This window comes from Phragmites australis, chromosome 22, assembly GCF_958298935.1.
Source record: "Phragmites australis chromosome 22, lpPhrAust1.1, whole genome shotgun sequence".
NCBI lineage: Eukaryota > Viridiplantae > Streptophyta > Magnoliopsida > Poales > Poaceae > Phragmites > Phragmites australis.
In genome coordinates this window covers 6368696-6390643 of record NC_084942.1, presented here as the reverse complement: position 1 = coordinate 6390643, position 21948 = coordinate 6368696, and the positions used below count along the sequence as shown (strand labels likewise).

The 21948-nt window shown below is 40.0% G+C and overlaps 1 protein-coding gene across 2 annotated transcripts; it reads left to right on the top strand.

The window, feature by feature from the left end:
• The first annotated feature begins 4011 nt into the window (after nucleotides 1-4011).
• On the top strand, nucleotides 4012-12395 carry LOC133904859 (protein SUPPRESSOR OF GENE SILENCING 3 homolog). 2 transcript variants are annotated; one of them, XM_062346475.1, is made up of 6 exons: nucleotides 4012-4197; nucleotides 7408-8192; nucleotides 8951-9245; nucleotides 11017-11261; nucleotides 11502-11659; nucleotides 11900-12395. In XM_062346475.1, exons 1-6 carry the CDS (start codon nucleotides 4152-4154, stop codon nucleotides 12117-12119), a joined length of 1749 nt encoding a protein of 582 aa, XP_062202459.1. In that variant the 5' UTR covers nucleotides 4012-4151; the 3' UTR covers nucleotides 12120-12395. The 2 variants fall into 2 exon arrangements, with proteins under 2 accessions (XP_062202459.1, XP_062202460.1); XM_062346476.1 differs by lacking the exon at nucleotides 4012-4197 and adding an exon at nucleotides 4213-6561.
• The last annotated feature ends 9553 nt before the right edge of the window (nucleotides 12396-21948 follow it).

The following is a 21948-nucleotide window of genomic DNA, read 5'->3' as shown; positions in this document are numbered from 1 at the left end:
GTATGTCTCGAGATCTGTGCCGGTGATTTGGGTGGAAAAATGGGGAAACATTTTCCGTCTTTTCTATTGCCGTAGGCTAGCAGGGTCAGTAAATGCAGCACAACAGCCATCTTGTTCGCCTACGCAGGTACCCCGGTTGCAACCTGCTCCATCTCCCATGACTGATGAGTTCAATTGAACAAGGCTCTGTCTCCCCACTCTATGCCATCCCATCTTCTCTCTCTCTCTCTCTCTCTCTCTCTCTCTCTCTCTCTCTCACCTCTCTTATCCCCCGCCGAGCAGTTTGTGGCGGCGAGGCTTAGTACCTCGGTTGCCATGGATGGGCGGGTACTAGTAGGGGTAAGCCAGATCTGGCAATCCGGCGTCATTGCGCCTGATGCGGTGTATGCAGGGGAGGTCCACGCCGCGCCGTTGTACTCCCTGGCGAGCATCGCACAGTGGACAAGGGGCCAGCTAGGTTGCTATGGACCTTCACCGGCAACCTCACCAGTGGAGTCAACGAGGACCGCCATGCAGCGTGGTCCTCCCACGTCGACGCTTCCTGCCCCTTGGACGGCTTCTCTTGCGACACCACCAACCGTGCTGCTATGCAGCGGCTGCCCAGGCATAGCCTCCTGGGCCCCCTCACATCGGACCATCACTCCACGCCGCGGTCGGGGCAGACGAAGTGCGGTACGTTTGCCTTGCTGGAAGATAGATTCGTCTCGGACACGCCAGATTCAGCAGTCGTCGGCTCCCACCCATACCAGCGTGTCGTCAACCCCGACGGCTGGGATATTCTGCTTGATTTCTAGCTCTGTCAAGTGTACCTCAATTTCTTTCGCCTCTAGTTGACGGTGGCATATGTTCTTGTTTCATGTCACTATATGTCGCTTTTTTTTGTGAGTTTTAGTGCAGATGGTGTGTATACCTTTGGGTTTTGGTTCATTTTTCTGTCCTGGAATGTTCGTGTGCATACGGTGCAGGTGGTTTTTGTTGTGCATGTACAGATTAGCTTTGCATACTTTTCATGAGTTTTGTGCATTTTCCAGGAGTACATGAGTTCCTCATACTACCGAGTCTTGCATATGATTTGGGTAGTATATGAATTCCACCATAGGAGATTAGTTGAGAGAAGTGTTTTGCTCATTATTTGCAATGCTCATCCATTTGTAATGCACATATTTTTTGTTGTGCCGGATGGATATGTCTGTTATGTGTGTAAAATAAAACTGTCTTTTTTGGCACTATGTCATATGTACAATGCCTGCCCATTGGACAACACATGAAAAATGAGTAATATTTCTATTCATACTTCATGATCATTTAGTCTCTAGTCCATTTAATAGCATAAAAAAATCTAACTAAGCGTGCATGAATTCCTCATTAAATATAAAAGCAGTTATGATTAATTGATTAATTTTGTTCATACTTTAAGTGTACATCAGTAGCACAGATGCAGATATGTAAGAAACCAGATAACAGAACACATGAACTTGTAATAGCTGCTGCAATCAATTCTCTCATTCACTTTTTAGCATGCTTTTAGAATCAAAGCTACGTTAATTGTGCAGTTTTAGTTTGCTTCGTACACACAATTCCATTTATCATGTAAAAAGTGCAGGTCAAACTTAGCTTTATATCCTAATAAGATATATGCGAGCTATGCTAGTGCTTGGTTCTGAGGTAGGTTCAACTTAAGTTTCAGCACGCATGTTAGCTCTAGTTCAGATTTTGGTTATGAACAACGAATAAGTATCTTACTTTGTTCATCCAGTAGAATTTGAAATATCATATACATCTTCAGTTGAACAGCTATGTATACAAATATTTGCATTTGCCCATCCAAAAAAAAAAAATGAAATGCAAATTTTAAGTGCACATGTTTCAATGTACATGAACTCAATTTGCATTTTACGATTTGTTTGCCTGAGTTCCCTTCTGTATGATCAGTGCACTATCATATCTGAAGGTGAGAATACATATCTTGGACTTCTTTTCCTATATTAAGTTACCAATCTATTTCCTATTTATTCAGAAAATGCTAATGCTAATGCTAACTTGTGCAGTACCAGATTTGAGATGATGCTATTGTGTTTGTGCTGCAGTCATGCAAGTTATATGCACAATTTTAGTTGCATTTTTTTCCCTTGCTGCAACAAATGTTCTGTGTACTCCACATGTTGATGATACGTTTACGAATTTACAGCGCATGTTCAACTTCAGTTATTTATAGTGTGATTGTTCATTTGTAGAGAATGGGATTAGTTCTAACAAAATACCAAGTACATGTTAATCATTATTTTTTTACTTGTTTCCTGGTTTCTTCACCTCTTCTACTTCAGTGGCCATGAAGTGTAAACATGGTTTTTTCCTTAAAAAAACAAAATGGTAACTTAACATGTTTAATATTTGGGAGTTTTAGTTCATTTTTCGTGGGGGAAAAACCTCTGTTTAGATTGATTTCTCCCTGCCCTAGGTGCACTTTTGAACAATTTTCATGAGTACATGCAAATTTCCTTTTTTGTGTTTGTGCTCATGTGTAATGTCTCTCCAATGTATTGATCCAGTCCATGTTCATGTAAAAATGTGAATGTACAGAAGTATTTCATGTGATGTGCATTTTTGAGAATGTAACTTTTTTGGAGTTTTTATGGTATTTGGACAATAGACAAGTACATGGGAAATTAGTGATATTTGTGTTCATGTTTACTCATCTCCGGTCGGCAAGAGAAAAATTTCACAAATTTTAGCTGAGACTAGAGCACATAAATTGCAAATGTTGTTCATTCATTTCCAATGTGTATCCGGTTAATTGATTATTTTTTCATGACACACTTCTGACATGAGTTTATCTTACATGAAAAATACTACAGATAAATGTACACTACATGAAAGTACATATGCAAAGATGAATGGAAAAAAAATCCAGCGGAACAAAGTTGCACAATAAAAATACATAGATCAAAAGGCTACTTATTATATCGAACACATAGACCTACATTGCGTTCTACGGCCCAGCAACATCACCTGGCCCAAGCAAAGATTCTGGACCTAGTAGTAGCCCACAAGCCTACCCGTTCTTATTATCTCTCTCCGCTCAAAATTCATTTCCTAAAAAGCAAACCAGCCCTCATTAATGCTACACCAAATCTCAAAGCCATGTCCAATGGCCCAGATAGCCTCTGCACTCAGAGGCCCTTGCAAAATTCCACGTTAGAGAAATCAGAGCAAGCGGCTAGTGAGCACAATGAGTTTATAGACTTGCAGTGCCTCATCATCAAATGCTTCATTTAGTTTGGGCGTGATTGGTTGTATACACGAGAGTAATCTGATTTGGTGAATATATATAATTTTAGAGAAAAACGTATTTGATTGTCTACATATACCGTTTCAACCTAGCCTGACAGAAACAAATGTAGACCCGTAGCCTAGTCCGTTGGATACAACCTCTTATATTCGCTTATATAGGTAGGATCCACTTATTAGTGTTACAAAATTATTTTTATACAAGCAATCAATCACAGTCTTAACTCTTGCATCCGCTCATACGATCTCAGATTCGATCAACCAAATATAAACTCAGCTCAATCTACCCAGACAGATAAAAAAAAACTTTTCTTTTCAATAAATATAACTCCACTAAATTACATCTCTCAGCATACATATTAGATATACAAATAAAACTCATACAGAAAACCCTTTTTCACCGACACCCATCCAAGCAATGAATGGTCCAAATCCTACTAATGAAAGCTGACATGCGGGCGGACTTTCCGCTGGGTGGGCCTCGGCGTTGACTGGTTGACCCAGCCCGGCAGCCCGTGCGGCGGCGGGGCCCACCTGCCAGGCGACCTCATTGGTCGCTACTTTACTTTACTTGCCCACATGTCGCTACTTGACTTTACTTGACTTGACTTTACTGTCAGTGGACTGCGTCGGTCGAGGGACAAGTGACGCGGACGGGGAGCGAATCGAGCATCCGGTGCGGTGCGGTGCTGCGCTGCGCCGGGTGTGGTTACCGCGCGCCAGCCCAGTCTGGTGATCTCCGCCTCCCGCCCCGCCCCGCTCCCCTTCCGGTCACCGTCACGGCGTCTCGCCTCATTCCTTCCCTCCCTACCCAAAACCACACCCAACTCCGCCGGTGAGGATAGGAGAGGAACGCGCGATCGATGTCGGGATCAGGCGATCGACGCGGCGGCAGGCCTCCCGGCTCCAGTGAGCACTACCCTGCCTCTCCCCCTCCCTCGCCGAGCCGCGAGGGCGGCCGGATCGCGCAACGCCAGGTCGTGTAGGGGTGGGGTAGGGTTTAGGGTGGTGGTGCCATATTTCATTTCGCGAGTCGCTTTGCCTCGCGCGTGTGGATTTTTGTTGTTGTTGCGTAGATCGTCTGGGCGATTCGGTGATCGCGCGGTGCGGGGAATTTACGTTGGTCGGTCGGGTGGCTCGCTCGATTGGGTGGTTTGTTTTGGAGTGATCGAGGGTGCGGAGTAGGGGTGAATGCTGCTTCGTCTGTGTGCGGAATCGGTGGGCTTGCGGTTCGGTTCATCTGCTTGCGCGAAGCAATCCTGCTGGGTTGCTTTTTGGTTTTCATCTCTTTGGACTCCGAGGTCGTTCTAGATTTTTTTTGGTTAATTAGATTTATGCTATTATAAATGGCATGGTTTGAAGAAATGCCATTACAAATTGTATATTTGAAAATATACTATTGCAAAAATGCTGGAATTATATCCATACCATTACTTACCTCTTCTGCTCATATTCATACCTTTTCCAGCTCCCGTATTTCGTATGGACCATTTTGCCCTCATCATCTTGGAGTAGCCGTCTCTCCCTCACTGTCTCTTCTCCCAGCAGAAGCTACTTGTCGCGGTCGCACCACGTTGCCATTGGCCGCTGCTGCTGAGACCGCAGTCTGACGTGCCTGTTGCGGTGCAAATCAGGGCACCTGAGCCCATCAAGATCGCCGCTGCCCAGATGGAGGCGCCCAAGCCCGCCGAGCAGGATGCAAAGCCGGGCGATGGCGCCAACTCCGACGAGGCGGCTAGGCAGCGGCCCAAGGTGCCGCAGGTGAAGCTCGTGTCTAGTGCCGGGCTTCATCTACCTTCTCCAACCGGATCTCGTCGTTTTCCCAACAGATTGAGTGCGCCATTGGTCTTCTTCACCGGCGCCGGCAACTCCCTCTGCCACCTCATTGTTGAGCCGTTGCTACGCAGCCTCCCTCGATGAGCCGAGCGCAAGGTGAGCTACCTCTCACCCCAACGGTGCTTTGGCGCGCATCGGTTGGGCTCTAGCCCGACGCTAGCATGACCCATAACGGAGCTCCGAGCGCTGCTGCGCCTGGCGCACGCCACTGACTGTGCTCTGGCCAGGCTCGTCGGTCGAGATCTACCTAGATGTGTTTGTCGTCTCGTATTGAAGCCGTATGTGCTGACCCCGTGCCGAACCGCCGCTAGATCGCCGTTGACGAAACGACCCCCTTCTCCCTCCAGTTGATGGTCTTGTGCAACTCCTTCATGCCATTGTGGTGGTACCTCTCCCTAGCGGCGTGGTTCTTGGGGACGGGCTTGGTGCCGAGGTACGCTGTGTAGAACTCCTCGTTGGTCAGCTTCTTCACTCGAGCACGCACACAACGGCGGCCGGAGCTCATCATTCTCTTTCTCGAAGCTTTGGTGGAGTGACTCACCAGAGCTCGTCACGGCATATCTAGTCTCCAGCTTCGCCGTGTCAAGCAGAGCTACTCTGCTCCGCGATGGACGATGCTCCACCCATACTCTTGGACCTCAATGCGGCCTTACAATTCTGTCATGCGCCACCGAAGTGGGGAAGATCTCGCCAGAGTTGGAGCTCTGTTGGTGGATTGGCGCAAGAGATGGGTGCGCTGGAAAAGACTAGGGGCATTTTTGTTCAATCACAAGTGATTTCAGAGCAAGGCAGCGAGCAAACGTAGGTAATGGCATGGATCTAATTTCGGTAGTTTTGTAATGGCATGTTTTCAAATACACGATTTGTAATGGCATTTCGCCAAACCATGCCATTTATAATGGCATAAATCTAATTAACCCTTTTTTGGGGTTTGTTTTGGGTGGGGTTTAGGTGTCTTTCGCGGGATCCGTAGGAAGCGGAATTTTGCGGTCATTCTTTTTTATTTCTTTTTTGGTATATGCTGATCGATTCCATTTGAGTTCATGATTTTAGTCTGTTTCGTAAGCGATTCTATTTTAATAAATAGAACCGGTCATCCGTGGGATGTCCTGTTATTCCCAAAAAAATAAGGGTTTTATTTTTAAAAAGTTTTCAGCGGTGATTGTTGCGGGTTTTTTTATTGATATTTTATGTGATTTTACTGTCTTTATATGGTACTTGGAGGGCCTTTTTAATGCACATTAACTCTCTTAGTTTCGATTCTCTGCTGTTGATCTGTGACAATTTTACATTTTGGATCATTCCGTTTTGATTCTCTTTGCGTGAGTTGGGATTACATGTTGCTTAGAGAATCGAGTTGTGCTGTGAATTTTGATATTGTTTTTTTCATGTTTCTTAGTCAAGCCTGATACTCATTTTGGTTATCGTCCTGTTAAGGTTAGTTGCATTTGATGGCGGTGATTGATTTTTGTTTGTTTGTTGCTAAGTCTGATACTCATTTAAGTTATTTTCCTGTTAAGGTTAGTTGCATCTGATTGTGGTGACTGATTTTTGGTTTAGTTTGTTGCTTTTCTTCTTCCTTTTCTTTCCCTGATGTAGCTTCTGTTGAACTTTGTTTGATTCTTTAATGAAGCCTGGTAACAATGATAACTGAAATGAATGATGGAAATTTTTTGCTACTGCACATTGGTTTGACATTGCCCATCTGGTAAACTACGGTTTTGTTCATTTTAACCCCTGAATATAGACTTGATGAAAGTGTTGGTAGTTGTGATTGCAGTATTTTATTCTTACTGTAGTTTTGTCTGTATACATTTCAGCTGAATGTCAATAATGGGTTCAGTTGTGACTGTTATATTTATATTTTTCTCCTTAGTCCAATGATCAGTGCCACAATTTTTTATACAAACTGTAAACAGTTTACCAGCTTGTCTCCTGTTTAATGCTCATGCACCACTAGTTACCACTAAGTGTTATTTTAATGTGTCTTGAGCCTATAAGGCTATAACGAAATACATGTATCTCTTGACAATTAGATCTGCACTATTAGCTACTGATAAAACTCAGATAGTTGAGAAATTACCATACAGTATGTTGAATATGTAAAAGTATTTTTTTCTTCAAGTACTTTGCAACTTAATTTTTGCAGCTCTCCTCGCATTATATAAGACTATGATTAATTAATTAGTACCATTCTATTCCATAGTGGAATTTGCCGTTTTTGCCATTATTCGTAAAAAGTGTCCACATCAATTTATCTAACTCTGCATAATCCTACCCTAGATCCAGAGGGTGGCTGGGAAACCACCGGGAAGAAGTCGAAGAAACCAGGGCAAGCAGCTGGGAGACAGTGGGCACCTACCACAGCAAGGCCAGCATGGGGTGGCAATGGTTCCTCACACCCTTCTGGAACCAGTGGCACTGCTAACAGGGGCAATCCTAGACCGCCACCACAAACTAGGCCTATGAAAAGAGAACTGCAAGCACTACGCCCTGTTGTGACTCCACCTCTGGCAAATGGTTTGCAGTGGCAATCCAGGTCTCGCCCATCTGTCACGAAGGATGATGCTCCTCCATCTGGTTGTGACCCTGAGGTGGACAGTGTTGACAATCATGATACATCAGATGATGATGATTTGAGTAACAATATGAGTGATGATTATGGTTCTGATGCAAGTGAGAAAAGTTTTGTGACTCGAGAAATGAACGAGGGGTTCAAAAGGTTTTTTAAAGGCTTGGAGAAATTAAGTGTGGAAGAGATAAATGAACAGAGTAGGCAATGGCATTGTCCGGCATGCCAAAATGGACCTGGGGCAGTTGAGTGGTATAAAGGGCTGCAACCTTTGATGACTCATGCTAGAACAAAGGGTTCTAGAAAGGTAAAGCTCCACAGAGAATTAGCTGCATTGCTGGAAGAGGAGCTATCTCTCAGGGGAACTTCGGTGGTACGAGGTGGTGAACAATTTGGGAAATGGAAAGGACTGCGAGAAAGCACTGATTGTGAGATAGTGTGGCCACCAATTGTTATTGTTATGAACACCTTACTGGAAAAAGATGACGATGATATGGTGACTGATTTTCTGTCATTCACTATGTCAATAGATTGTTTACTTTTATATCATTTTGTGTTGTTATGTTCAGGGTCCTGGTCTGGGGGTTATGATGTTTTGATATTAACTAGATAACTAGGTTGTAATATTCTTTTCCTATGAATGCTATTGAATTTTAAATACATATTTTTCACTTGGGTTCTATCCACCCTGTGTAAGCATAACTTTATACTTTTGCATTTTGTTAGATCATTGGACTCCGATGATCTGTTTCTCTATCATTTAAAAGTGCAATATGCTTCCTACATGGATCAGTAACTTTGAAAAATGTGTTGTCTTTCTTTACATAGATATTATATGGTTGTCGCGTGCACTCCATTGTAGATGAATTGACAAGATTGTTCCTCTTTATCATCTTATAGTTAATTAGCATTCTTCAAATTGAGTTGAATACATTATATGACAGCATTTTTTTTTGAGTTGGGTGTTTATAATATTTACAACAATTAAATAACATTAGAATGGAGGCTAAGCTGCAGTAGTTATTCTTTCTTTTTTTCATAATTTGCTTGCACTCATGCTTCCTGGTAAATAACATAATGTGTGTTTCTGCTACTTAGGATTTACTAGATATAGTTAATGCAACTAGTTGAGGATCATAAATGCATGTTTCTTAGCATTTATATAAAAAAGTACATGTTTGATATAACTTTGAAGGCATATACAGTTAAGTTTTATTGTATTCTGATTTCTCTGTATTCTTTGATTCCCTCTAGTGGATGGGCATGGGGAACCAAGAGCTCCTTGAATATTTCGATAAATACTCTGTGACTAAAGCACATCATTCCTATGATCCATCCGGGCACTGTGGCATGAGTGCTTTAATATTTGAAAGCTCGGCCGTGGGCTATATGATGGCAGAACGTCTGCATAAGCACTTTGCTGTTCAAGGAAAAGATAGGAATGCATGGCAAATTTGCAGGGATTCATTGGTACCTGGTGTGAATAGACAACTATACGGTTACTTAGCAAACAAAGAAGATATGGAGACGTTCAATAGGCATTGTGAAGGTATTGTTTCTGCTCATAAAGCCAATGATTTCGTTTCTGTATATATGCTCATTTATCTTGTAAATAACTGGCTTTAGTGAATTTTCGTGGCCTAAATTCTTTATGCCTTGAATGGTTATTGCTGTGAATAGAACTGGTATGCATGCAATATATGTTTGTGACTGTCTTCATAAAGACACGTGAAGTTGGATATTTCTATCCTTCCACTGCATGGACATATTATCATGCTTGATACTTCTAATGTTCATTTTGTTCATCCACTGATGATACATGGACTTGGTGAGAACAGAACAGAATCTGTATGAAGTGTACCAGAGACCTTGTTAGTTCATGATGTTAGTTGATTATACAACAGATCATCATCACCTCCTTTTTGTGTGGAAATGTTTTAGGCATTGGGAGCTGTACCTAATAAGCACAAACTAGTTTTCCTGGTCTACATTCCTACTGACTTCATGTCACCTTTCAACATTAGGATAGCATTCTGCTACAAGATCCATGAGAAAGCATGAATATTTATGTCATTCCATTTAAAATATTAGCCAATTTGGTTTGTAAGGAAAAAGAGAAACAGCTATACTCTATACTTCTTAGGGGCTTACATTCAATGGACAATGGGTAGCTTGGCCTATTTGGAAGAAATGTAGGATATATCCCTGTGTCTCTTTGTTATTATTCGGATCAATGAGCACCTGTATCTTCGCAGTTTTGATTTTCTTGACCATTACGGCTTCTTTTTTTTTTTAATTTACATCAGGCATAGGTTATGCATCCTTAGGTCATTCAGAATTTGGTTGTAACGTATTCCGTAAAGTTCACTGCTTGCATTGTCATGCTACTGAGTTGTAATGTGTTACGGGATCCTAATTTCTTTTATAATAGGAACCATGGCTTGTTTGGAGACCAAGGTATGCTCGTATTAATTTTTCTTTGTGCTTGGTGCTATGTTGTGTTTCCTTTTACTTCCTGCTTAATCTATGAAGGCTAAGAGGAACTTTTATGGTGCTTAAATATAATGTCAGTTTTACTTTATTTGATTTAGAATTGCATCCCTCTATGCTCTGTTTGGAATTGCTGTGGCTTTTCAAAAGCACTTGCTTATTTCTAATTTTGGATGTAGCAGTTACATGAAAGCATCTTTTATGGATAGCTATAACAGCGAAATCTTACTAGAATTAAGATTCCTACAATTAACAGCTGTTTGGAAGAAAGATACTCTAGCCAGCAGATTTCTTTCCTTTTTATAGACCGAACAATTTTCTGGGCATTCCTTTTGGTTTAGTGCAGCTCTCTTCTCTAAGGGCCTGTTTGGAAAGAGGATTGCTTTAGCCATTTTTTGGATTTAATTCATAAGGATGATCCCAGTTCCCTGTATCCAAGCAGGCAATTAGATTGTTTCCTGTGTGATGGTAACTTATAATTCATTGAAGCAATGCTTCTTTGTGTTGCAATGTTGTCTTGTTTTTGAAAATGCATCACACACACAAATGACTGAACTTTTTTTTCGTATGAATGACAAACTATTCTCTTGTATGAACTTATCAAACAGTACAGCATGTCCAATGGAATCTGGAATCTGTTTATCGAAATGAAACCTCCAAGTTCAATATGTAATGTATTATTTTCGAAACACATACATCAAGCCACACTAGTTGTGATGCATGTATTGAACAGAACCATCAGCATTTTAAACTTAACAGAGTAGCTTGGCTATAAAATGATAGTTTTAAACATGAATGCTAACTATATTTCATCTTCACTATAATTTCAGGGGAAAACCATTTGAAATACGAGATGAGGTCTTATAATGAGATGGTGGTGGTCCAAATGAAACAGATGAGTGAAGACAACCAACAACTGAATTATCTGAAGGACAAGGTGGTTAGTACAGAACAACACTCTAAAGCAGTAGAAGAAACCTTGGGTGTTGTTACCCAGAGACTTCGGGAGACTGAGGAGGAGAATATATTTGTCAGGAGTAAAGCCAAAGAGAAGCACTTGGAGTATGAGCAAGAGGTAATAATCGCTACCCCTAATGGATATATTTTCTACCAACACATCTGAGCGTCAAACAGAATGTTTTATTCGTCGAAGCCTGTGTCAATGACTTAACAAATACATGCTGTACATCGTTAGGAGCTTGTTGGGAGAGTCGCACTTTTCTTTTGCCATAAAATTCACGTTTCTATCTCATGTTACCCTTTTCCTTGTTTTGATTTCATCTCCTGTTGTTCACCTTGTTTCCATGCTTTGCAGATGAAGTACCAGGAGGAATTTTTTCATAAGCAAATTGAGAATATTCACAAGGCCACAGAAGTCAAAGAAAAGGTTTTTGAGAAGTTGCTGCAGGAGGAGCGTTCAAAGGCTAGATGTTTTGATGTGGATTCTGGAACTACCGAAGATCGCAGGCTAAGGTGCGTAACTACGTGGTTGGATGTTATCGTGCCATCCCACACTTGGAATTATTATATCATAGTAACATCTATTCTATTATGCAAATCATGAAACATTTGCTTGAGGATGGTGCTCCGCGTCAATGCATCACACGTCACGATTGTTTCTGTTTCCTCCATTAATCATCTCATGTGACCATCTTAATTTCTAAGCGCAAGACAATTGGTGTTTTCTATCTCCACCCATGTTGTTTTGTGCAGCAAGGAACAGGTACAGAAGTTCATGGATGGCCAGGTTAAGGACTTTGAGGAGTTCGAGGCTGAGTGGGATGAACTGGTAAAGGATCGTGAGGAGAAGAAGATGAAGCTCAAGAAACAGTACATGGAGAAGGAGATTGAGCTCGAGAAGGAGCTCGACGCCGCCCAGACAGGCCTGATGGAGAAGCACAAGCCAGACACCTTCCAGGCCTCCAGCTCGTGAAGGGCTTCTTCAGCTTACTTTAAGGCCCCAGCTCAGAACTATATCGTAGATGATGCCCATTATGCCTAAAAGAGTGTTTAGACATTCTGTAGACGAAAGCTGGAGCGAAATCATATCGAAGTTTGGTAACCAAGCTGCCAAATGAAAAGAGCCTTTGCCCGTGTAACTAAACTTTAGTTATGTTGAATTCTAGGCCATCCTGTGGGTTCACTCGAACCTGTCCAGATGGGTTTGACGGCCCGGATAAGGTGATGGACTGTGGAGTTTTTTTTTTTAATATTTTTTCGATTAAAAAATTAAATAAATAGACTTCTGATGAAATAAATTGTAAAACTAGACGCCTACCGTCCTCTCGGGGGACGGTAAGGCCCTTACCGCCCACTAATAGGACGGTAAGTATTCTCAAAGTCTCTTACCATTCTTTCAGGGGGCGGTAGGCTTTCAGGGGGCGGTAGGCTTATAGCCTAAGAGCAGGATACGGACAGTAATTCGTGATGAACAGTGCTGTGAAATTCAATTTTCTCTCCTATCTTTTCTATTTAAAACAATGATGTTCTGTTGCTCCAAAAATTCTAAATATTTTTGTACGTGTTTCATAATTCATGTGTAACCCATTTTAATTGAATTCACCAAAAAATTGTGTGTAGAATTTAAACTAAAACTCTTCAAAAAAGACTACTTTTATAACTTCTAGTAATTGTTAGAGCTCAAATAAATTTTTAAAAATCTGGTAAAATTCACTAATATTCTTCTTATGTGACGAGATAATTTCTAAAATTATTTTTAGTAGTAGGTTTATATATGTTTTAATTCAAATTAAGTTAAAAGAAGAATATCACATGAAATTATAAAAATACATATAAATGGTGCATTAGAAAGGAATCCACTTTTTTACCATATAATATAGGGCTGAAAACAATTTTAGAAATTATCAAATCATCCAAGAAGAATATTAGTGAATTTTACCAGATTTTTAAAAATTTATTTGAGCTCTAACAATTGCTAGAAGTTATAAAAGTAGTTTTTTTTTGGAGAATTTTAGTTTAAATTCTACACAGGATTTTTTGGTGAATTCAATTAAAATAGATTGCACATGAATTATGGAACACTTACAAAAAATTTTAGAATTTTTAGAGCAACAGAACATTATTGTTTTGAATAGAGAAGATAGGAGGGGAAATTAAATTTCACAGTACTGTTCATCACGAATTATTCAGAGGGCTGTAAGCCTACCCGCCCTCTGCAAGGGCGGTAAGAGGCTTTGGGAATGCTTACCGCCCTCTCAGGGGACGGTAAGGCCCTTACCGTCTACTGAGAGGACGGCAGGCGTCTAGTTTTATAATTTGTTCCATCAGGAGTCTATTTATTTAATTTTTTAATCAAAGAAATATAAAAATAAAAAAAACTCATGGCCCATAGCACAGCCCATGATCGACTGCGCCGGACGGGCCTGGACATGTTTGTGGCACAGTGGCACGGCCGGCCCGTGGCAAAGCTCGCAGCAGTAGTTTTCTGACGCTGGTACAAACTTGACTAAAAACCAGCCATGTAGAATTGTATTGGAAGTACTGAAGGTGCCAAAACATTCTGATGAACTTAAATACCTCCCATCAAGCGAGCCAGCGGACGTAAACGAGATGGCTTTCAAGTTTGTGTATGATCAGACAATGTACAGGAGGTAAAATGTATCTCTTCCTACTATTTATGAATTATTACTATTTTTCTAATGGGAGTCTATACAGTCAAATGTGTCGAAAATGAGGGGACACGGTAATGTTACTTGGTGATTGGTGAAACAAGCACCCTTTGAAGCGATATTTTACCAAAACAGAAATTTAGAGCGACATTTCTTGACTGAAGAATTCTACTTTTTTCAACGTTCCCACTATGGCCCGAGTCTGAATTTTATCCTGCAACCTTCAAACCTATTGTAGAGTAATCTAAATACAATAGAATGAAAGTGAAAACTCTTGTTTATTTCATTGATTGATTAGATATCCCCCCTCAGCAGGTATCTCTTTAGGGAGACATCCCTCTTTAATAGGTGTCTAATTGATCACTTGAAATTATTTCATAACACTCCTCATGTTCAATTTGATCATCTGTGTATAATGCAATAAAACCTCCTCTAAAAACCCCGTGAGAAAAATATGAGGAAAATTATAATTGTAATATGCTATCGAAAACTCTTAAAACCTTAGTGGGAAAAATTAGAAGAAAATTATGTGTCATATATGAACGCTTATATTAATATTGCCTAATTAACAAACTTATATGAGAAACCGTGATAGGAAAAACTCATAAAGGAAAAAATGCAATATTTATGATCTGATGATCATTAATAGGTTATATATCTTAGGAGTTTACTCCCGCTGAACTTTGCAACTCTTGATGTCATCTCATACCAATTCCATGAATGAAATAAATATATTGGTAAAGACTATGTGAATAATTATGTAAGATTATCACATGATATTGTTTGCAACATATCTATCTCCCCAATTTTTCTATAATTCACGAGGATAAAATAATTTTAGCCAATATGCTATGTGATATTGCACTTTATATAACATATATGCATTTGAGCAACATAAGCAACATTATCTTCATAGATAATGGTAGACGATTATGATGAACCAATACCACAAGATTATTTTATGTGTTTAATCATTATGTGAAGTCATACACATTCACGTGATACTTCATATAACTGTAATTATTTCAAAATGATTAGTGAAAGTAGCTACGGGAGTCTGTTTTGATGACTTTCATGCAAAAGAATGTTCCACACCATATAAGAATACAATGTCTGCCAGTGATTTGACATTATAGGGATAAGATAAATAGGCAGTGCATGTATATCCAACTATAGTCATATCTTGGGTTTTTCTAATAGAATAAAACAAGATCTCTTGTACCTTGAGGATATCCTTTACTCCTGCCTAATGACGTTTTATTGGAGTTACATTATGTTTAACTAGCAAGTTATCTGCAAATACAATATTATGTTTGTTGCAATTTGTAAGATACATTAGCGCTTCAAAGGTAATGAGATATGGAACTTTAGATCTAAATATTTCTTTATCATTATACCGAGGTTTAAATTGATATTTATCCATATTAAAGGATTGAATGACCATATGCATTTTGATGGATATGATATATCCATATTGATTTCTTCAATATCTTCTTGCTACATGCAAACTAGTATACAAGTATTCCTAAGCAAAATTTGGTTTTTTATCCAAATCTTTTATCTCAAATTTCGTCTTAGGATGATTGCAAGCTTATTATATATTTTTATGATATTGAGATCATCTACATACACTAAGATGACACAAAATCGAATTGAGAATTTCTTTATAAACGTATATGAGCAATCATCATTATTTGAGTAACCTTTCTGCAAAAGAAACTCATTCAGACGGTTTGTACCATATTTTATCCAATTGTTTTAAGTCATAGATTGACTTTACACAATACATGTTATGATTTACTTTGGAATTTGGAACTTTAAGTCCTTCAGGGACTTTTGTTTAGATTTCCGAATCAAGTGACCAGATTATACCAATGATATTAAATATCAAATTACTCTACTCATAACTAGAGGTTATGTTACATCAAAATCGATATCGGGTCTCTGCATAAATCCTTGTGCTACAAGCCTTTCTTTGTATCTCACCACCTCATTGTTTTTATTTCGTTTGCGGATGAAAACCCATTTTGATCCCACTGGGAAGATATTTTAGGGAGTATGTATTACTAGTGTAAATACCTCACTTTTCTTAAATGAGCATAATTCTGTCTCAATTGCATCCATCCATTTGATCCAGTCCGAACACTTCAGCCACTCTGCCATGGTCTTTGGTTCTGGATCTACCTCAAGGTTTTTGACTATTTTGAGGAGAAATAATTATTGACAATTGTAGTCTTTCTATTATATGATTCTTTTAAATATAGTTTTGTGGATGTTTCATTTACCCCTTCCAATTCCTTGTGATTTCTCACAACAATGAAGTTAGGTGTTCCGATGTCACAACACCTAAGTAGTGCACACATTGTGCTGGGTCTTGGATGTAAATCATCTGTAAACCTTGGATATTGAGTATTCATAAGGTGTCTATCAACTTTAGATTGATTTGTTTTGGAAGTTAAGTTTCTTTATTTTTGCGGATTCTTTTAATAAGCATTATGCCTTGTGACCATATTTCCCCCTCTTATTTTATTTGGAAGTTGAGTAGTTTTATTTGGTACCTTCACTCCTTCTGGTGCATTGAGTGCAGGGATATGATTTATGATTTAGTGACACCTTTGTTGTCAGTAAATGCACCTGACAGATTATTTGCAATGAGTTGCAAATATATGAATATATGAACTTCTTGTTCAGATTCTTTAGTACGTAGATCTAAGGACTAAATATATGTGACATTTCAGTCTATTTCCTGGTATTCTTTGTGGTACTTGTGATCTCCCTTTATTGCCTGTAGATTATCCTTATCAGCGTACCAGACTATGAATAAGTCTCCTGTTATGTGCTTGAGGTATTTTATAATTGATAGATAACTATACCTCATATAGATCCCCAATTTCATATGAGTGCTTATTGATGTACGCTACGATGGTGATGTCGGTACGTATATAGTGTAATCGATTTTTCACAGATGGGAAATACTTATTTGATTTTTACATACTAATTGCAACAGGAAAACCATATGATATGCAGTTGGTCTTATTTGAATTAAATCTGCGACGTGTAAGACCACATAACTTCTGACATAAGGTTAGTAAATTGCAATTCTAGAGTAATGGTTATGCAATTAATTTTAGCTCTCTTTGATGAGAGATGTGACAGCCCAAATGGCTTGAGTATGTCATTAAGAATCATTGCAAAATTGTTTTGAGCAATTATTAGCATGCAAATTCAATTAAACATAAATTGTGAAAATTAATGTTAAGTAGTGCTTTGTGAAGCAACTCACAATATTTCTATGAAACATAAGGTTGGAAACAATTTTAGAAATTAGTCTATGTTAAATGAGAAATATTAGTGATTTTTTTCCAAATTTTTGGGAATGATTTTGAAGGCATAAAAACTACCACAAGTTAGAAAAGCTTGTATCTTTGGAGAATTTTAGATTGAAATTGGCTTAAGCATTATGGGTCAAACTAGTTAAAATGGGTTGCACATGAATTTTAGTTTCACACAAAATTTGTCCCATAATTTTTGGACCACGGGAATGTGTTCTTTTGAATAGAAGAAGTGCAGTGGATATTTTACTTGGTGGTCACTGTTCATCGGGGCCCACCCGTCATCCTCTCCTTCTCTCGGTCTCTCCCTCTCTCACCGAGCTTTGCTTAGAGGGTGGCGTTGGCATTGTTGACTTTGGAGGCTAGCAATGTCACCGAACAAGTCGAGCACGGCACCACACTCCTTCCCGAGGTGCTGGTCGTCGCCCTTACCTCCTCCCCCCTAACTCTCCTCTCTCTCTCACTCAGCCGCCCAGCACAGAGCAGAGCAGAGCAGAGCAGAGTGCAACACCGACACCAAATCCGCCACGCCTGAGCACGAATCCGTCGAGCTTGAGCCACTAGAAGCACCAAAGAAGGTCGCCAAGCCCATTCCCCCCCCCCCCCCCCCCCGTTTTTCCCTCCTTCCCCAGCCAGAATCGGTGCGTCGTCGCTTCTTCCTCATCTCCGACGGCTTCACTCTACACCTCACCATCGAGCCGCCTCTTCGCTGCTCCACCTTCAAATCTCGTGGCTCGGTGAGCTCCCACACGACCTCTTAAACCTTTTGCACGTGCTGCTTTTGCTCCGGCCCATCACCAACGTGGTTCTCCGCGTGAGTCGCCCACCACCGCAGCCTCGGTGCACGTCATTGGCCGAGCCGCCATCAGGCTCCTCGGCTGAGAGACATGCCATTGTGTTCCCTGGCCCTCGTAGATGTCGTAGGGGTTTTCATCCAGGTCATTCGCACCGCCATTCGCCGCCAACGTGCTCAAACCGAGCCGCTACCATGCTATTTCCGCCGCGCGATGCCGCTTGCCGCCTTTCGGCCATCACCGTCGACCACGTGTGTCCCCATCGAGTTCGCATGCCTCTACAAAAGCCGCTGCTGCCCTCACCGCTAGCAAACTGCGCCAGCGCCGCCCGCCATGGCCGGCCTAGGCCCGGGTCAATTTTGACCCGGATCAAACCCGTTGGGCCCACTGTCAGCCGCCAAAGTTGGAGCCCTCTCGGTGGAAAAAGGATTTAAGCCTTTTAATATTCGGTAAAACCAGAAAATGTGAATTTGAATATTGGTTCAACTAGTAATTCGACTGAAAGTTGTAAAATGCATAGAAAATAGAATATTGCTCCAAAAACAGTGAAACAATTTTGTTGTATTTATATGATCATAATCTACATGATAAAAATACTGGGATCTATGAAATATGTATTTAAATTTCATGGGTTAATAAATTAGGTTTGATCTTCATTAATCCATAATTAATTATTTGTAGCTCCAAAATTGATGAAATCAATTTTGTAAATCTTATTGATTGATTCCCTGTTCATTAAAAATAACTGCCCTCATGTTAAGTATAAAGGTCTAAGCTTTGTATTAAGCTTAATTAATCCAAGAAATAATTAAATGCTCAACATTAATCCAAATTAGGAAATCTTTGATGCTTTAAGCTCAGGTCATGATGCATTGCATCTCTACTGTTATCATACACTGTGGAGCATCAGTCGTTGCACGACATTCATGCTCATCATTGCATGCATTCTTCAGTAGTGAACGAAGGTCTGGAGCATGACACGAGTACGATCGAGGACAACACCAACCTTCTGCATTTCTGTGAGTTATGTGCGGGAAATATCGAGCAAACCTCGGAGCAGCAAGGCAAGCATCTAAGCATACTGCACCCTTTGTTCAAATTAAATGGAGTCTAAAATTGATAAATTATGCTTTATATATGTTTGCATGTGTTGAGTCCAGTGTCAGGTTGATATGGGTAGAACCTATGTTGATGCATTATCTCTACCTTGACTTATTGATGAATCCTTATCCTTGTAGCCTTGATGATATAGTTGGTGTCTAGCTTCAAGGATTATTCGAAATGCTTAGCAATGTTTAGGTCCTCGGTAGAAGTCGAGCAACGGTGCTACCGTTGTTCGTGAGCCTAGGGCTTAATCACTGTTCACAGATACAAAGATGAGGTTGAGATGTGATATTGAGGTGAGATGTGGGCGGCGTTAGGGGTATCTTCTGCCTAGGACGAGTCCTCTGGGTAGTTCGGGAGAGGAGCCCGAATGCCATAGATCGCTTGCATCGTTTAAGGCCGTCCGTCGGTACAGTTAGCTCTAGCACTTTCCGTACTCACCACATGTTGATCTAATGGTAAGGTAAGCAAATTTTCATATGTTGTGCCGACACTTACCTTGCGGCTCTATGACGCGTAAGAGAAGAAGAAAAGGAGAAGCAAGGTGGCGGGGAGCCGAAGGTGTCCGGGTCATGCTCGCGGTAACCCCGGTGCCATAGGGACATTGCAAGTGGGTGGTTCCGGGCATGAGAAAGGTTGACTCGAGTACCCCCTTGTGTGTACTTTCGTGAGTAGCACAAGCCAAATGATCCTCGAGTCATGTGGGTAAAGTTGTACCACAGGCAGGGTGTAAAAATATTTCAAAATACCGCGCTCTTGGTCATGAGCATGCTATTGTTTCATTTGTATCGGTCGTAGAGTTTACGAATGTGGGATAAGTTAATGGTATGATGGAAATGGTTGGTAGATTTTGTTGATGAGATACTATGGTTCCTATACATACATATGCAAGTTGTGGTTTACAGGGTAGAAATGTAGTTGTTTTTTAGTTAAGTATAGATGCTCACACATATGTGTCTAGGTTGCTTACCGCATATATTTTTACTTAACCTTGTGACCTATTTTTGCTAACAGCTCAATGCATAATCCTTGGAGTCGAGCTATGTATATGTGATTTATATGGATTAAGTCTTGCGAGTATCTTCGTACTCATGCCTCTATTTTTAGGTTTTGCTGGTGGGGGTGATGCGGTGTTTGGCTACTTTGTGCCCGCCAATGCAGGTGGTGGGCAAGAGTAGTGCATCCTACTCTGGTGAGGTATAGCTTTTGGGGTGGAGCCTAAGGGCATATGGCTCCACTCTTCTTTTATTGTGGTTAAGGTTTTAATCTTTCGCTGCGTAGTTTCTCTTTGTATAAACGGTTGCAAATGGTTGCATGCTTAAGAACTTGTAATCTAACTTTAATTACTCACTCTTTCTTAAGCTATGTTGTGATATACCTGTTGAAAAGGCATGTGTTCCGATCTTGGGCATAAAACACGTGCCGGGACTATCAGGATGATATTTTAGTCAATCATTGAGGTTGTGATTATGAATAATGATCCTTCTAAGGATTAATTAGAATATTGTTTGGACAGTTCCTCACAAGAGATTTCAGCTAGACCATTTTGAGTGTGAACATAAGATATTGAGTGCTCCATATCAATGGATTTTATCCTAGGTTCAATATAATTTGCTCTTAATTTGGTAATTTGAGCAATAAATTTGGAGATGCCTCTATGAGCACCATAAAGTACCTTAATGGTCAAAATTATTGCTAAATAAGACCAAATATATCTCCTTGAATGTGTTCAGGAAAATTGAGTGGCTCATTTTTAATTTTAAGGTAAGAAAGCCTTAAAATTAATTTCCGTGTGGCAATGCAGTGCACAGAAAATATGAGGATTTTGAAATTTTTTGTAACATTGATGTTGTGATCAATAGAATTGATGATAATTTTTTTTCATAGTCCTTAAATTAGGATTATCGAGGCGATCATGTCAAGTCTTAGGGCCCCTTTGGATTGAAGGAATTTTGGAGGAAAAATGGAGGAATTCAATCCAAAGGAAAATTTCCTATGCATGGTGTTTGGATCGTAGGATTGCCTCAAAGGAATATTGCAGGATAGGAAAGTTTCCTTCACATTTTGGAGGAATTCTACCAAGAGGTCCAACCTCATATTTCCAATTCCTTTGAGAGTTCCAATGCATCTTCTATCTTTATCTCTCCATTCTCTTTGTTGCTAATGAACATCTAAACTCAAAATTCATGTACTTTTTCCTGTGAAGCATCCAAACACCTCATGTGAGTAATTCCTTTGTTTTCTCATTCCATAGGATTCAAGAAGCTAGGTAAATCCAATCCTATATTTTCCTATTTGTACATTTTGATAATCCGGCATTCCAAAGGGGCCCTTAAATTTATCAAGATTCTAAAAAATTATCTTGAATGTAACATATGGTACGGGGTCAATATATGTGTATTACAGTTCAGATGAAAATAAATCAATTTTCTCAAGCACTTGCTTGTGATATCCTTTATTCTTGGTTATGAAGGGATATTCATCTTTGTTGTCATTATGTGTTTCTATGTGGAAACCATTTTAATGGATATCTTTGTAATATAATAAAGTATGTGTAGAATCAGGATCGAGGAGTGCATCTTGAATTACTATTTGAGTACCCATTGCTAGAATGAGTGTGGCTCTGTTTGAACCCATAATCAAAGCATCGCACCCTGCGACCAGGGATGAAGCTAAAGCACCAACGACCCAAGTGCACACTTCAACATACATATAACAATAAAAAATTAATATAATGTACCAATAACAAAGAAGTAACGATAGAAATGCTTACCAAAATGAAGGATCTCATAACATTATCAATGCATGTATGCTTTCTAACAATAGCTACAATTACTAGTTGAAGTTGATGAGCAAAGCAATGCACATAATATGCAGTACTACTTTCTCTCATAATCAATGAT